The sequence below is a fragment of the Grammomys surdaster genome, unplaced genomic scaffold (genome assembly GCF_004785775.1).
Source record: "Grammomys surdaster isolate TR1022 unplaced genomic scaffold, NIH_TR_1.0 316, whole genome shotgun sequence".
NCBI classification, from domain to species: domain Eukaryota; kingdom Metazoa; phylum Chordata; class Mammalia; order Rodentia; family Muridae; genus Grammomys; species Grammomys surdaster.
In genome coordinates this window covers 509,745-526,786 of record NW_021604735.1, presented here as the reverse complement: position 1 = coordinate 526,786, position 17,042 = coordinate 509,745, and the positions used below count along the sequence as shown (strand labels likewise).

Genomic DNA, 17,042 nt, shown 5'->3' with positions numbered 1-17,042 from the left:
AGCAAGCCCCAATAATTCTATGTCTATTCTCTACAGCACTGAGGCTTTATATAGGCACACGTACGTGGCTATGCCTGGCTTCTCATGTGGCTGCTGAAGATTTGAACTCAGATCTTCATCCTTTAGTAGCAAGGACTTTTACCTGCTGAGCCACTCCTCAACCCAGAACAGGCATCGCTACCTTCTCATCTTTGTCCTTATCTGTCCCTCATATAAACACTTAGATAGGAAGATGAACTTGCTCACCTCTGTTTCCCCACAGTGATTGGACACACACCTATGTCCACACGACTACCCCATAGGTCCACCTGAGAACCAATCCCAGCTGGCTACAGGCACAGACTCTCTGTCATCTCCAGCCCTTACCACCAGTGCCGTACTACCCGTTTGTCATTGTGAAGGAGAATCCTCACACACAGAAGGGGTCTACTCTGCGACTGGCAAGAAAAAAGCAAACTCCCAACTGCCATTTTTCTTTCTTGGCACCCATACCTGGCATTCTGGGCAAGAGTCTTCCAGCCAAAGCACAATCTAAAGGCAGCGTCTGTTGTCACCCATGGGTTTGGAAGGAGGTAGGTTCTAATTAATTTTCCTCAAACAGAACGGCTCTTAGGTATATTTTAAAAGTCCTAGCTGGCTGTGGCAGTGCATGTTCAAGCCTTTAATCCCAGCTTGGGAAGTGGCATAGAAGCAGGAGGCTGAAGAGTTCAAGGACAGCCTCAGCTACATGAGATCCTGTTTCAACAGCAACAGACAGACAGGAGGAAAAAAAAGAGGGAAGAAAGAATCCTTGGTTGGACTGGGAATATAGTTTAGTGGAGTGCCTAAGTGCCTCACATATGAAGCCCTGGGTTCCATCTCTAGCATCAGTGAACTACTTGTAAGGGTTATTCTTGGGACATGGTGAATAAAAGGCTAGCCTGGGCTACATAAGATTCTGCCAAAAAAGCCGGGCAGTGGTAGCACACACCTTTAATCCCAGCACTTGGGAGGCAGAGGCAGGTGGATTTCTAAGTTCGAGGCCAGCCTGGTCTACAGAGTGAGTTCCAGGACAGCCAGGGCTATACAGAGAAACCCTGTCTTGAAAAACCAAAAACCAAAAAAAAAAAAAAAAAGATTCTGCCAAAAAAATTTTTTTAAACTTTCACCTTATTTCATATGGAAAAAAGATAGTACGAATGCAGATATTCAATGAAGGAAACTGAGGTTCAGAGATTTTTCTAAGGCAAAATTCAGACTTTTTTATGGGAATTAGACTCCTTGCTTTGGCTCACATAAGTTTTTTTCAGACAAGGTCTTAATAGCCCAAGCTGGAAGCCAAGTAAACTCCTGGTCTTTCTTCCAGTACATCTGAATCCAAGAATTACAAACATAGCCACCACGCCTGACATTCATGGGAATTTCTCATCACCTTTATTGTTGTGGTAGCGGTGCTAGTGAGTGAACCCAGGCATGTTAGCTAAGCGCTCTACTGTTGAGCTACAGACCAGGCTGGCTTTGAACTCAGAGATCTGCCTGCCTCTGCCTCCCAAGTGCTGATTAAAGGATGCCCCACCGTGCCCGTCTTACAGCTTATTTTTACTCTGTGTATGTAGGTGTGTAGGAATGTGTCCATGTGGTGCAGGTGCCTGAGGCCAGGCATCTGATCCTCTGAAGCTGGACTTACAGGGAGTTGTGAGGCACTCAGTGTGGGCTGGGCGCTGGGAACTGACTCTAGTCTTCTGCAAACGTAGTAAGTACTCTTAACTACTGAGTGTCTCCCTAGTCCTTCTGACCATATTTTAAGGTTAAGTAAATGTTCACACACACACACACACACACACACACACACACACAGAGGGAGACAGAAAGACAGAGACACACAGAGACAGAGACACAGAGGGACAGAGAGATGTAGATGGGTGCCACATGCCTTTAATCCCAGCACTTGGGAGGCAGAGGCAGGTGGATTTCTGAGTTCGAGAGTTCGAGTCTAGCCTGGTCTACAGAGTGAGTTCCAGGACAGCCAGGGCTACATAGAGAAACCCTGTCTCGAAAAACCAACCAACCAACCAAACAAACAAACAAAATCAAACAAAAGCAATTCCTACCCCCCCTCCTCTTGTCTACTTTTCTTTATCTTTATATTAAAATCCATCCACACTCAGGCCAGATGTGGTGGTAAACACCTTTAAGTCCAGCAGCACTGAGTTCCCGACTAGCCTTGTCTACAAACCGAGTTCTAGGACAGCCAGGGCTACACAGAGAAACCTTGTCTGAAAAAAATAAATAAAAAGCCACACTTTTTTTTGTTTTGTTTTTTTGTTTTTCTGAGACAGGTTTCTCTGTGTAGCCCTGGCTGTCCTAGAACTCACTCTGTAGATCAGGCTGGCCTCAAACTCAGAAATCAGATTAAAGGCGTGTGCCACCACTGCCCGGCAAAAAGCCACACTCTTGCTTGTCTTATCTGTCTTGTTTTAGCCATAGTAAAGAACGGCTACAGTAGCCAGGTCCTGCAGTCCAGAAAACAAGCTTTCTCCTCCAGACTGGATCCCTTTATAGGGCTGATGATTTACAAAGTACTTCCAACCCTCTTCTGTCCCAAGCTCTTTATTTATAGTCTCACATAGGCCATGTGGGCTTAGAACGTGTGTAGCAGAGGATGACCTTGAACTGAAGATCCTCTTGATTCCACCTGAGGAATGCTGGGATCACAGGTGTGTGCCACAGCGCGCCAAGCCTCCAGTAAGGTTAATCGAGGCAGGTATGAAATGAGACGTGGCTCAGACCCGCAGTGAGATTTGCCTGAGGCCACACAACACACCTGCAAAGATTTTGCCGCATTGAAAAAGCATCCACAGGTACCAGGGATTAGGATGTGCATATTTTGCAGGGATCGTTTTTTTTTCTTCAGTCCTTGGAAGGATACAGTCGAGGTCTTCTCGATGCTAATTTACCCAATCACAAAGCTATGTGTGGAAGCTAATCCAAGCAAGGAATCTGTCAGAGGGCTGATGAGAAAAGGTCAAAGGAGGGGAGGGGTGAGATCACATCCCTAACCACTCCCAGGTAGTACCCCTGGTGGTCTCCCGTGCGGGCCAACCTGGTGCCCTGAGATCCCGGCGGGCGGCGCCCACGGAGTCAAAGGTTAGTAAGGGATGACTTGGACCGCGGGGGCGGACGTGTGGAAGACTTTGAGCCCCACACCGTGGAACAAGGTCCGGGCGCCTGGGAGGCTGCAAGGGGAGGAGGCCCAGCACCAAGCCAGCCAATTCTTGTGCCCTCCCCGCACCTAGGGCGGGGTGGCGGGGTGGGGGCACGGCCGGGACTAGGCCAAGGGAGCACGCCCCCTGCCGAGCAGACGCGCTGATCTCGCGGCAGGCGACTTGGGCAGAGGTCCCTCTGCCCGCCTCACGGCTTAGCAGCACCCAGAGGCCGCAGCCGCAGCCTCCCACCGGGGAGCACTAAGGCGCACGGGGTTCGCGAGTGGGTGCGACCTCCAGGCTCCCGCTGGGGGGCGCAGCTGAGCACCCCGCTCAGCTCCGTTTAGGGCTTAGGAGACCCAACCCAGCACAGCGCGGCTGAGTAGGGGGCGCGGGTCGGCGAGGACCAGACGCCCGAAAGCTGGGGAGCGGGACTCCCACACCCCAAGACCTTCCTCTCAAGATCCCCTGTGCGCTCCGCAGTCCCTGCGCCCTCCACCCCAACCTCCTGGTGCAGCGCCGCACCGCCGTTCCCGCTCTGCCCTTGGAGGGTGTGGAAGGGTGGGTTTGGGGCCGGGGGCGGGTCTGGGGGCGGACCCGGAGGCGGGGCTGTCTCTGCGGCAGGGCCCAGTTCGGCTCCCCCGGTCTCTCTCTGTCTCTCCTCCTCCCTCCTCCTGCTCCGGGCGGAGCCCGGCATGGGGGGGCCGGCGCCCGGCAGGCCAGGTACGGTGATGTAGAAACTGGGGAGGCTTCATGCGGGGAGGTGGTGATGGGGGGACTAGGGGTAGGGAGGATTGGCGTGGAGAGAGGCGGAGACACCCAGGGTAGCAGGACAAGGGGAAGAGGAGGGGGTGCCCCGGGAACCTGGGGCCCTTGGATGGAGTGGGGGGGGCGGAGGATGAAGCAGGCCAGGTTTGGGAAAAACTGGGGAAGGAGGAGGACGACTGTGAGGAGGGGCTCCTGGGAGGAGACGTGAAGCTGAAGGCGAAAGGGAGAGAGTGTGTTTGGGGGAAGGGACGCAAAGCGCAGGTACGGAGGCCGCAGCCCAGAAGGTTGCTATGGGGCCAGCCTGGAGACCCCCGCCCCCGCCAGGGTGGGATTCAGGGGCGGGACTACTAGGGGGAAGCCGGGGTTCTCCCAAATCCTGGAGCAGACTGAAGGTAGATTGATTTGGGCTATCAGCAAGAGGAGGGAGGCAGAAACCATTGCTGAGGGACCAGGGAGCTCGAATAGAGGTGGACGGAGGTCCAGGCCCAGGATTGGAAAAGCGGGGACTCCAGAGAGTGAAGGTAGATGGATGGGTGGGATTTCAGTTGCCCAACTCAGTTTCACCATCCTTTCAGCATCCCCACCCTGTCCTGATGAACCCCCCACTGAGCCTCAGGCTCCAAAAGAGGGTAGCAAGCCTAACTGTCCCCCCTCCAAGCTGGGTGCGACGTACACAAGTAGGCCCTGGGCACAACTTGTCTGTAGGTGTGGCCAATTCCATAGCAGATTTGTGTGCTAGAGGTCTGTGAGTATCGGTGGGTGTGTCTGTGGGTGTTTATGTCTGTGTGTTTGTTGTTCCTGGGTTCGTGTTTACCTGTGCCCCTTTATGTCTGTCCCTATTTGTAGGTATAAGTCTGTGGCCTGTGGTGTATCTAAATATGCTGTGTCCTTACAGAGTTGCTGTATGCTTGTGAGATCCGTCTGTCTGTGGTGGTTCGGGATATATTTACACAGAATGGGAATCTGTGTCATCCTGATCACTCGGTGTCTGCAGCTCAAAACACCTTTGTCAGGGTGTGTGATTCTGGACACACACACACACACACTTCTATGGCTGGCTGGCTGGGAGGGGTCCCCTAAGCTGTACTGGATATTCTATGCCTGTGTTCTCCTCTTCTGAAGACCCAAATCATGTCTCTGCTCTCTTTTCTCTTTCATTCCTCCCTCCCCATCCACATCTTCCTTTTTCTCTCCACCGGTTCCCTTTATCAAGTGGATCCGGGACCCAGGGAGGGCCGCCCCCCGGGCCTGGTGGCATTAAACAGGACCCCACAGCCCCCACCTCTTGCCCCACGACATGAACCTTCTCTATCGAAAAACCAAGCTGGAGTGGAGGCAGCACAAAGAAGAGGAGGCCAAAAGGAGGTAAGGCTGGCCCTCCACTGTCCCACCCACCGCCTGTTGCACCCAGACCTGCCCCTTTTGCTTGGCCACAGCCTTTCTGGGGCCCGTCAGCTTTGTCATCAAAGAGAGTTCTTTTCCCAGATTTTTTTCCTTAGCATAGAATGCCTGCAAATGCACATGCTTGGTCCCAGCCTTGTTCCTAGCTTCTTGGGAGAGGGGATAACCAGGGGAATGACTTCCAGCTTTGGAGAACCTTAGTGGCTTGTCCCCATGCCTAAGAGCCCGAGTCCCTCCTTCCCAACTCTCTTTTTCTGTTATTTTTGAGACTGGCTACTGGCTTTCTCTTGTCACCTGACCTTGGAAAGGGCAGCCCCCACCATCCTCACAGGGTCCAGGGAGAGGGTCATTTTAGGGACTTCAAAGAGCATTCATGTAATCCTCCTCTACCAGTCTCCTGTTGGGAGACAGTAACTAAATGAGGTGTGTGTGTGTGTGTGTGTGTGTATGTGTGTGTTTAAGGATTTATAGGCTAAGTACTGCAGAAGAGTCAGGTGGAGACCCCGTGCCCCTCAGTCTTGCATCTCCAACCCTTTCTCCTGACCTCCGAGGAACCCAGGCCACTTCCTCCAGCTCCCCTTCCTTTCCCGTTTGACTACACAGCCTCTTGGAGCCTGAGTCAGAAGCACCTCCCAGCCCCTCTCCATCCCTCCTCAAAACTGTGGAGTTTAATTCTTGCCTTTAATTAGATTAATCAGAGCGATCACTACAGTGATCTCTCCCTAATAAAGGGTTAGTAGACAGGACTTTAATGAGAGCCCACCCCACAGTGGCTTCTCTCCTCTTTGCTGCCAGCCACCCCCCTTCAGTCACCCAGAGGAGAACTCGGGGACAGAGAAAGGGAATAGAAGTGAGCTGAGGAGGCTGACAGAGAGAGGGCAGCAGAGAGAGAGAGAGAGAGAGAGAGAGAGAGAGAGAGAGAGAGAGAGAGGGGCAGGCTCTGATGATTCAGGCATCACAGCCTGCCTCTGGGAGAGGACGCCTGTGGTGTGACATACTACATAGTAGCTGGGCATGAAGAGAGGCCAGAGGCCAGGTGTGGGCCTGTACATGGGAGAAGCCACAGCGGCAGGTATGTCTGCTTGTCTGTCAGGTGGCTGTTCCCTGGATTGCATCTCTTTCCACAGAACAGGCTGTATACTAGTTAGGTGGTCAGTCAGCGCCAGGGACACTGTCTTATATATACACCGTTTCTTTCTTTTCTGACACCATGTGCTGTCCTCCATCCAACTCTATCCATTATCTGGATTTTCTGAATTAAATCCAAAGATTCTGCCTGAAAACATTCCTACCTTAGACCTTCAGATGTCCCTACCCCAGGCTCCTATCATCCTCACTGGGGAAACACAGTTGTCCTACGCTTGAAAATGCTACCTCCTGAGATGGAGGACGGCAAGGTAGGGGCTTGCTGTCTAACTTCTCTGCTCCATCCTGTCTTCTCTCCCTAGCTCCAGTAAGGAAGCAGCCCCCACAGGCCCTGTGGGGCCTGGGGCTGTCCCAGGGCCTGGGGTTCGAGTGCGGGACATTGCCTCGCTTCGACGGTCCCTCAGGATGGGTTTCATGACAATGCCCGCGTCCCAGGAACACACCCCCCACCCGTGCCGCAGCGCCATGGCCCCACGCTCTCTCTCCTGCCACTCGGTGGGCAGCATGGACAGTGTAGGCGGTGGGCCTGGAGGAGGTGGAGGAGGGCTCACAGAGGACAGTAGCGGCCGGAGACCCCCAGCTAAGCCCCGGAGACACCCCAGCACCAAGCTCAGCATGGCAGGATCAGGGGCAGAGACCCCACCAAGTAAGAAAGCAGGTGAGACGTCCACCCTGTTCCCCATTCCTCTTTAGAGGAAGCTGGCAGCGGCAGGATCCCTTCCAGGCCTGGGGTGGGGGTGGGGGCTCTGGGAGGGTTCATTCAGGCAAGAGGCAAGGAAGTGGAAGGTTCCATTTTCAAAAGGAATGGGGGGGTTTCTTTTAGATGGACCTCAGATGAACCATTCAAGGGCAGGAGACACTCCCTAAAAAAACAGCTGCTAGGAAAGGACCCAAAGGTAGGTAGGAACTGTGGTAGGAGGCTGAGGTAGAACTGCCGTAAGTTTATAGCTTAGGATACGTGGTGAGACCCAGTCTCAAAAAAAAAAGAAAAAAAAAAGCTAAATTAAAAGCAAAAAACAAACCAACAAAACCTGGTGGTGTACAACTTTAATCCCAGTAGAGCCAGGAGGATCTCTGTGAGTTCAAGGCCAGCCTGAACTACATATGGAATTCTAGGCTAGCCAAGGCTACATGGTGAGACCCTGTCTCAAACAAACAAAACAGGAAGGAAGAAAGGAAGGAAAGAAAGAAAGAAAAAAAGAAAGAAAAGAAAAGACTGAGGACTGCCTTATAGAAAAGAAACTTACTGGGCTCTGAGTGGAAGGTTGTGGAAAAGATGAATAGTCATAAATGTCCTTGAAGTTACGCCAAGAGATCGGAGAGGAATTTTCACCCTTTACTATGAGATGAGTTAAAGGCCACCCTGGGCAACTTAGAAGCCCTATCTTAAAAGACCAAAAAATTATAACAGGAAAAAAAAAAAAAGCTGAGAAAGGTAGAGAGAACTTGCCTAGACCCCTCCAGTGAGGGGCTGGGGACATGGCTCAGTGGTAGAGCCCCTGCCTAGAATCCCCCAGTGAGGGGCTGTGGGTGTGGCTCAGTGGTAGAGCCCCTGTCTAGAATTCCCCAGTGAGGGGCTGGGGGTGTGGCTCAGTGGTAGAGCCCCTGCCTAGAATCCCCCAGGGAGGGGCTGGGGGCGTGGCTCAGTGGTAGAGCCCCTGCCTAGAATCCCCCAGTGAGGGGCTGGGGGCGTGGCTCAGTGGTAGAGCTCCTGCCTAGAATCCCCCAGGGAGGGGCTGGGGGCGTGGCTCAGTGGTACAGCACTTACCTGACTTGTTAGGTGCTCTGTTTGATAAACTCCATTTCTTTTTCTTTTTCCCACTCTTCTTAGGCTCCCAGAAGCCAACCCCTGAGTGCCGTGAGTCCAGCCGGAAGGTTCCACCACAGAAACCCAGACGAAGCCCCAATACCCAGCTGTCTGTGTCTTTCGATGAATCTTGTGCCCCAGCCCCATCTCCTCGAGGGGCGAACCTGCCCCTGCAACGCCTCAGTAGGGCTTCTCGAGTAACTGGAGACCTGGATTCAGGTGCCCAGGAAGAAGAGCCGGTGTACATTGAGATGGTAGGGGATGTATTTCGTGGAGGAGGACGGAGTGGAGGAGGCCTGATGGGACCTCCTCTTGGAAGTGGAGGCCCAACCCCTCCAGCTGCTGCCGATTCGGACTCTGAAGACAGTGAGGCTATATATGAAGAGATGAAGTACCCCTTGCCTGAAGAGGCAGGAGATGGCAGGACCAACGGGCCTCCTCCACTGATGGCACCTTCCCCTCCACAACAGCCTCATGTTCTCCAGCCTCACCTCCACCCCCATCGCCGACCAGCTTCAGCCCTTCCAAGCCGGAGGGATGGGACACCCACCAAGACCACTCCTTGTGAAATACCCCCACCCTTTCCCAACCTTCTTCAGCACCGGCCTCCACTTCTGGCCTTCCCTCAAGCCAAGTCTGCTTCACGAACCCCTGGCGATGGGGTCTCAAGGCTACCGGTCCTCTGCCACTCCAAGGAGCCAGCCGGTTCCACCCCAGCTCCCCAAGTGCCTGCACGAGAGCGGGAGACGCCTCCCCTGCCGCCTCCGCCTCCTGCTGCCAACCTGCTATTGCTGGGACCATCAGGCCGAGCCCGGAGTCACTCAACACCGTTGCCACCCCAGGGCTCCGGCCAGACCCGGGGAGAGCGTGAGCTCCCCAACTCTCACAGCATGATCTGCCCCAAGGCAGTGGGGGTGCCGGCAGCCCACCCTGCTCCAGCTGCCTTGATCCCCGGCCCCCCCAAGGACAAGGCCGTGTCATACACTATGGTGTATTCTGCGGTAAAAGTGACCACACACTCGGTCCTGCCAGCTGGTCCACCCCTGGGTGTTGGAGAGCCAAAGACGGAGGAGATCTCAGTTCTTCATGGAATGCTGTGTGCCAGTTCGAGGCCCCCTGTCCCAGGGAAATCCAGCCCCCATAGCGGGGCTATGGGTTCAGCATCTGGGGTCCTCCACCACCGCAGCTGCCTGGCCTCCCCCCATGGCCTTCCGGATCCAACTGCAGGTTCCCTGACCCCCCTCTGGACCTACCCAGCCTCAGCAGCTGGGCTCAAGAGACCCCCTGCCTATGACAGTCTCAAGGCTGGGGGGGTGCTGAATAAGGGCTGTGGAATGGGGGCACCATCCCCCATGGTCAAGATCCAGCTGCAAGACCAAGGAACTGATGGGGGTGCCTTTGCTAGCATCTCCTGTGCCCACGTTATCGCCAGTGCTGGGACGCCAGAAGAGGAAGAGATGGGTGCCACATTTGGGGCAGGCTGGGCTCTGCAGAGGAAGGTCCTGTATGGAGGACGGAAGGCAAAGGAAGTGGACAGTGAGTGAGGGATGGAGACGGGGTGTGGGATGCTGCTAATGGTTTGGCAAATAATGGTTGGGGTAAATATTGACGGTGGATATTGAGAATCCACAGGCCTATTGTCCTGACCTCAAAATTTTCTGGGAGACCAGAAAGATGGGGATGGGGACCAGATGGATAGAATGGGGATATGTCTCTGAATGTGTTCAGGAAAAGGTAGGACAGGCTGGGATAGAGGCTGAGGAGAATCCAGACTCATCCTGCTCCACCCTCTGCCCCTCCCTTCCTTGGGCTGCAAGGGTGTGTGTTTGTGAGTGTGTGCACACTAGGAGCTAAACACAGCTGCCTCCCAGCCATTACCATGGCAACCCATCCAGACAGGAGTGAAAGGAGAGGGAGGCCCCTACCGTTGCCAGGCAACGCAATGCTCTGCCAGGTCTGCTCTCAGAGATGGGCTTAGTTCACATACAGCCCTTCCCCCAACTCCATACAGTCAACGGCCCCCCCACTGTCTTCCTGCGATCTGAATTTGGGATTCTCTCTTTATTGAGACTCAGTGCCCCTGTTTTCCAGGATGTTCATTCTAACCCTATCTGGATCTGGAGAGATTTCAAAGCTAAAGCTGGTATAGAGAAAGGCCCCAAAAGGCTTTTCTGAACAGTATATAAATGAGCTCTTAAGTATGACTCTGAGCCCCGGGGAGAGTAACAATGGGTAGAAGGTGGCAGGGCTGGGTCTGGTGTGCGTGTGTATGTGTGTGTGTGTGTGTGTGTGTGTGTGTATGCGCGTGTATGCGCGTGTATGCGCGTGTATGCGCGTGTATGCGCGCGCGCGCGCTTGTGTGTGTGTTGGGGGAGTGAAAGGCAGAGTCTTTCCCACCTCTGTTGTAATTTGCAGAAGGGTCACCCATGTGGCATTGCATGTGCTTGCTGGGGATAGGGAGGCCCCTCCTGCCTTCAGACACTGAGATTTTTTTCTGTCGTTGTCCCAGCAGAAGAAGATGGTGGCCGGGCCTGGAATGGCAGTACAGAAGGTCCAGGCAAAGTCGAGCATGAGGACAGGGGCCCTGTGGCATCAGGGATTCCTGTGAGGAGCCAGGGTGCAGAGGGTCTGCTGGCCAGGATCCACCATGATCGAGGAGGGAGCCGCACAGCGCTGCCCGTCCCTTGCCAGACTTTCCCTGCTTGCCACCGGAATGGAGGTGACACTTTGCCCTCATACTCTATATACAGAGATGGGTAGGTCAAGAATCCTCTAAGATCCACCTTGGACTACCCTGCCTGACATCATGTGAATTCCATGTCTACCTTCGAAAAATATTTTTTGTCCTTTGAATGGAACCCAGGAGTTCTCACAGGCAAGGCAAAGTGCTCTACCACTGAGGCACGTCCCCAGCCCCTCACTGGGGGATCCTAGGCAGGGGCTCTACCACTGAGCCACGCCCCCAGCCCCTCACTGGGGGATTCTAGGCAGGGGCTCTACCACTGAGCCACGCCCCCACCCCCTCACTGGGGGATTCTAGGCAGGGGCTCTACCACTGAACCACGCCCCCCCAGCCCCTCACTGGGGGATTCTAGGTAGGGGCTCTACCACTGAGCCACGCCCCCAGCCCCTCACTGGGGGATTCTAGGCAGGGGCTCTACCACTGAACCACGCCCCCAGTCCCTCACTTGGGGATTCTAGGCAGGGGCTCTACCACTGAGCCACGCCCCCAGTCCCTCACTTGGGGATTCTAGGCAGGGGCTCTACCACTGAGCCACGCCCCAGCCCCTCACTGGAGGATTCTAGGCATCTATGCTCTACTGCTAAGCTACATGCCCAGCCTAGAGACTTTAATCTTAACACCATATCTACATCTCTTTCCTTCTTTGATGAGGCAGGGAACAGTTTGGCCTACAGCCTCCTCTGGGAGGTGAGGGACTAGGTATCTGTGGATCTCTCTTCTTATCTCTGCCTTTTGGGCCTAGATTTCACAGGAGGGTACCGCCTGGGCCGTTCTGCCTCCACCTCTGGAGTCCGTCAAGCTTCGCTCCATACCCCACGGCCATGCAGCCAGCCCAGGGATGCCCTGAGCCAGGTGAGATCTGGTCTTCATTTTCTCTTTGGAGGAGCAGGTAGAAAAGGCTTGGATATGAAAAGATAAGACAGACACCCTCACTCACTCATGTTACTCCATGATCTGGGAGGCTGACACTAAAGGGATGCATCTAGACTTGGAGGCCGGCTTGGGCTACACTGAAAAAAAATCTTGTCTCAAAATACCAAATCGAAAAACAAATTAATGCCAGGCAGTGGTGGCGCACGCCTTTGATCCCAGCACTTGGGAGGCAGAGGCAGGCGGATTTCTGAGTTTGAGGCCAGCCTGGTCTACAGAGTGAGTTCCAGGACAGCCAGGGCTACACAGAGAAACCCTGTCTCAAAAAAAACAAAAAAAAAAGAAAGAAAGAAAGAAAGAAAGAAAGAAAGAAAGAAAGAAAGACAAATTAATAAATAGGACAAGAAAGAGATCAGGACATATGCCTGTAATCCCAGCTTGGGGGGTAGAAGGAGAGGGATTGGGAATTCAAGGTCCTCCTCCTTACTGAAAAGTAAGAAAGGAGGCTAGAGAGATGGCCAAACAGTTACAAGCATATTCTTTTGCAGAGGACCTGAGTTCAGTTCCCAGAACCAACATTGGGCAGTTCAACAACTGCCTGGAACTCCAGCCCCAGGGGATCCAGTGCCCTCTTCTGGCCTCTAAGTCCACACACAGGGCACATACGCAGACACATGCACAAATAAATTAAAAATCTTAAAAAGCAAGTGGGGTATGAAATGGCTTAATGGGTCAAGGCGCTTGCTGCCAAGCCTGATGACCTGGCTTTGAGCCTTGGAACCTACATGGTGGAAGGGGAGACGTGACTCAGAAATTGTCTTCTGACCTCCGTGAACTGTGACATGTGTCATCCTCCCATACACAAGACGAATGAGATGCTTTTTTTTTTTTTTTAAGGAAGTAGTAAATAGACAGGGAAATGAACAGAAAGAAGAAAGAAAAGAAGAGATCAGTCGGGAGACCAGCCAGTGTAGCCTGCACAGGCCGAGGGGAACGCCTGAAGGCGGCGGGAAGATGGACGGTTTCCTTGATGGGCTCCTTGGTTACATGCTCACAGAAGCAGGGTCCTGGGTGGCAGCAAGTGTGCGAAGTGTCTATGGAGTACCTTTAGAAATTTAGAAAAAGACCCCCTTCTAGAACAAATTTCAAAAAAACATATCTGGTCTGGAAAGACCAGCTTTTAGTTTAGTTTTTGTTGTTGTTGTTGTTGTTTGGGGGGATTTCAGGACATACTCTGTCCTGGAGTTCACTCTGTAGACCAGGCTGACCTAGAACTCAGAGATCCACCGGCCTCTGCCTCCCCAGTGCTGGGATCAAAGGCGTGCACTACACAACCCTGATATTTGCTCTTTTTTTAAAAAAAAAATTATTTATTTATTTATTTATTTAAGCAGAGTCATATAGCTCTGGCTGTCTGGGAATGCATGTGGATCAGGCTAGCCTTCACTTCATATAAATCTACCTGGCTCTGCCTCCCAAGTACTGGAATTAAAAGCATAGCCCACCGAGCCCAAGTTTTTGTGTTAGAGGGTTTCATACGTATATTCCAGAGTGGCCTCCAACTCACTATGTAGCTGAGGACGACCTTGAACTTCTGACTCCCAGAATACTGGGGTTACAAGAATGGGCCTCAAGGCCTGATTTAGGAGGTGCTGGGCATTTGAACCCAAGGTTTAGTGAGTGCTAGCCTCACTTTCTCACCTATTCTATCGACTATGTTCCTAGCACCATAAGGTCTTTTATTCTTTTAAGTTAAATATGTTCCTTGATAATTTCATATGTATATTATTCATTTTAATTACATTCCTCACCCCCTCCCAGTCTCTCTCCCACTCCTGGGCTTGCCCACATTGGTGTCTTTTTGTTTTATTGGAAGACAGTTTTTTAAAGGGCTCCTTCCTCAGGGCCAGGCAAGTCGAGTCTAACACAAAATGCCTTACAGGGGAAACGGTCCTGTCCCATCACACCCACAGCCTGGGAGAGGGTTTGCTTCTGTGGTAGGTAGGTCATTGGTTTGGTCACAAGGTCCTTGACCCTCCCTGTCCCACATATTTTTCTCTCTCTGGGGTTCCTGACACAGACCCACCCTGTGCTGCCCTTGCCCCTGCCGCCCCAGCCGGCCCGGGAGCGAGACGGCAAACTCCTAGAGGTGATCGAACGCAAACGCTGCGTGTGCAAGGAGATCAAGGCTCGCCACCGTCCGGACCGGGGGCTCTGCAAGCAAGAGAGCATGCCCATCCTCCCCAGCTGGCGGCGGGGCCCTGAACCCCGCAAGTCTGGTACCCCGCCCTGCCGGCGGCAGCACACGGTCCTCTGGGACACTGCCATCTGAGGAATACAGGGAGGCTGGGACGCCTGGATTGGGAGGGGAGGGGCCTGCCCAGGCCTCCTTGAGACTTGAGAGATGGAGGAAGTACGAGAAAGGGTTCCTACTGGGCCCTTCGTGGGGGATTGGGGTGGCAGTAGCAGCCCAAGCAATTTGGGGGAGGAGGAGGGTTTGCTTGATGTTGGAAGGAAGGGTCTAAGTGTGTAGACTCCTCTTGAAGTGAAGGCCAAGGTGGAGATCTCCATGGGGAAAGGAGGGGAGGGTTTGGAAGAATCTGGGGGTGGGGCATATAGGAGATTGACTGGAGTAACAGGGAAACTCGCTCTTTTATTGAGAGCTGGGGGAGTGGGGAAGGGTATTTATTTTGCTATTTATTTTAGTCTGGAGGGCAATTCTGGGCCCTTCTGACCTACTCCTGAGCAGTAGGTGGAGAACCAAGGCTAAATTTGCACTCTCCCCCAAGGCCAGTGCCTAAAGACCTCTGCCATCCCTGCCCCGCCAAAGGGGCGGAGGGATGAGGCTGCTTCCGGAGCAGAGTCAAAAGGCAGAGAGGCCCAGACAGTGACAGTATTTATAGTTTTCCCAGAATTTGGTAGTAAGTGTGGTCTGCTGTAAAACAGGCATTTTATTTAGTTCTGGGGTAAGGGTCTAGCCAGGGATGGGTGGGATGTCCGGGGAAGATGGAGCACTTAAGTGGGTGGAGGGAGGAGCGGGGTATTTATTTAAATTAAAAAAAAAAAAGAGCTGTCAGGAACTTTTTTTAAATTCCTTTCTTTTCAGAATAATATATTAAAAGACTCATGATCCTAGAGCTGGCTTCTTATATTTCCCTCGGTGTGCGCTGTCTATTATACATGCTCCTTTTCCCACAAAGCCCTGGGTGGGTGGGAGTCCAAGGTGCCACCGGCCGCCATGACCAGTCTCAAGGAAAAGGCAGAGTTTCCGGTAAGTGGGAATTCCATCATGTTGTACGTTACTTAAGTTCTTCCAGTATGTGTGTGTGTATGTGTGTACTTATGTGTGCCTCTAGCATGTGCATCATGAGTTTGCATGTGTGCACACACATATGGAGGTCAGAGATTGATCTCAGGGATCTGCCTGTTTCCACCTGGGATTACAGAATTTTCACTTTGGGGCTTGAAATCCAAACTCAGCTCCTTTATACTTCAGTTGAACCATCCCAAGGCTCTGATCACGGCCATTTTTTTCTGAGCATCTGCTGTGTCCTGGCAGTGCCCTGATGCAGAATGCCCAGACCATGAGGTCGGTATTCTGCTGATCTTGCAGTCTGCTCTGGGAGCTGGAACACCCAGACTCCAGTAGACATTGATGCAGGACTGGCAGAAAAAGAGGGCTGTTGGTCATCTAAGAACACTAGTAGATCAGGTAAGAAGGCTGGGGATATAAGTCTGCAGTAGAGCATTTGCTTACAGTCTCCCAGGGTTGAGGCATGGCTCGGCGTAGAGTTCTTAGCCAGAATCTCCCGGTGAGTGGCTTAGTTTACTGCAAGCTTAAGGGTTCAGTCACTTGTGCCACCAATAATAAATATGGTGAAGTATCATGTAGAGTATAAAGAATTGAGGACAGTACTCTGCAGGCCTTTAGAATTGAGAGCACCAAGGGGGAATAATGGGGGCGGGGGTGAGTGCATACCTTTAACCCCGGCACTTGGAAGGCAGAGTTCCAGGACAGCCAGGGCTGCACAGAAAAACCCTGTCTCAGCAAAAAAGAAAGAAACAGAAATGAATGGTAGTTTGAGTAAGATACAGAGGTTGGAGATGCAGTCCTGCAATACTGGCCTTTGGGAGACAGAGGGAGGAAGATCCAACGTTCAAGGCCTGCCTGAGCTATGTCACAAGACCCTGTCTCAAGAAACAAAAGCAACAAAATCCCCCAGAGCCTAGTTAGAAAACTGAACAGAAGACAGGTATAGTGGTGTGTGCCTATAGCCCCAGCACCTAGAAGGTAAAGGCTGGGGGGTCAGGAGTTCAAGGTCATAGTTCAAAGCCAGCCTAAGCTATATATAAGGCCCTGTTGAGAAGAAATAGAAAAGGCTGGAGAGATGGCTCAGTGGTTAAGTGCACTTGCTGATCTTAAAGAGGTCCTGGATTTGATTTCCAGCATGCACAGGTTGGCTGACACATGTCTGTAACTCCAGTTCCAAGAAGAGAGATCTGATGCCTTCTTTTTGGAATCTAAGGGCACCAGGCATGTACACAGTGCACAGTATGTACATACATGTAAACACACACACATTTAAAGAAAGAAAGGGGGCTGTTAAGATGGTTCCGCAGGTAATGGCCCTTACTGCTGAGACTGACGTCCTTGTTTCATCTATAGGACTCACATAATAGAAGGGGAGAATTAACTCCCACAGGTTATCACATGACCTCCACACGCACATTATGGCATGCACACTCACACAGGCACAAATAAATAAAAATTATAAACACCAAATAAAAGTAAGTTGTACGTTAATGACAGCATCAAAAAATTATATGTGGGGCTGTAGTTCAGGTGGTAGCGTGCCCACCTAATACATTCAGAGCCCAGGATGAGCACATAGCAAGCCTGAGGTCTGTGTCCAGGAAAAAAACAAATCATTATACATCTGGGAGTAACTTTAATAAGAAATATATAGAACTCTAAAATCCCTATCAGATCAATCAATAAAACCAACATCCTACAAAGTCACTTTAAAAAGGAAATTTAGAGTACAGCCCTGTTCAAAACCAGGCTGGAGAGCTGACTCAGCAAGGAAGAGCACTTGTTCTTGCAGAGGATCCAAGTTTGGTCCCT

General features: G+C 52.2%; 1 protein-coding gene across 3 annotated transcripts; it reads left to right on the top strand.

Moving 5' to 3' along the window:
* Positions 1 to 3,336: 3,336 nt before the first annotated feature.
* Positions 3,337 to 15,052, top strand: Nyap1 (neuronal tyrosine phosphorylated phosphoinositide-3-kinase adaptor 1). 3 transcript variants are annotated; one of them, XM_028777851.1, is made up of 7 exons: positions 3,337 to 3,905; positions 5,164 to 5,315; positions 6,800 to 7,155; positions 8,329 to 9,840; positions 10,817 to 11,023; positions 11,790 to 11,899; positions 13,998 to 15,052. In XM_028777851.1, exons 2-7 carry the CDS (start codon positions 5,248 to 5,250, stop codon positions 14,247 to 14,249), a joined length of 2,505 nt encoding a protein of 834 aa, XP_028633684.1. In that variant the 5' UTR covers positions 3,337 to 3,905; positions 5,164 to 5,247; the 3' UTR covers positions 14,250 to 15,052. The 3 variants fall into 3 exon arrangements, with proteins under 3 accessions (XP_028633684.1, XP_028633682.1, XP_028633683.1); XM_028777849.1 differs by having other exon boundaries at positions 3,824 to 3,905; positions 10,814 to 11,023; XM_028777850.1 differs by lacking the exon at positions 3,337 to 3,905 and having other exon boundaries at positions 5,025 to 5,315; positions 10,814 to 11,023.
* Positions 15,053 to 17,042: the final 1,990 nt, after the last annotated feature.

Bases quoted from the DNA above. Each gene is read 5' to 3' on its own strand.
- Nyap1 (XM_028777849.1), top strand. From the start codon at position 5,248: ATGAACCTTCTCTATCGAAAAACCAAGCTGGAGTGGAGGCAGCACAAA. The intron at 5,316-6,799 runs GTAAGGCTGGCC...TTCTCTCCCTAG, and splicing joins GAAGAGGAGGCCAAAAGGAG to CTCCAGTAAGGAAGCAGCCC. The intron at 9,841-10,813 runs GTGAGTGAGGGA...TCGTTGTCCCAG, and splicing joins GAAGGCAAAGGAAGTGGACA to CAGAAGAAGATGGTGGCCGG.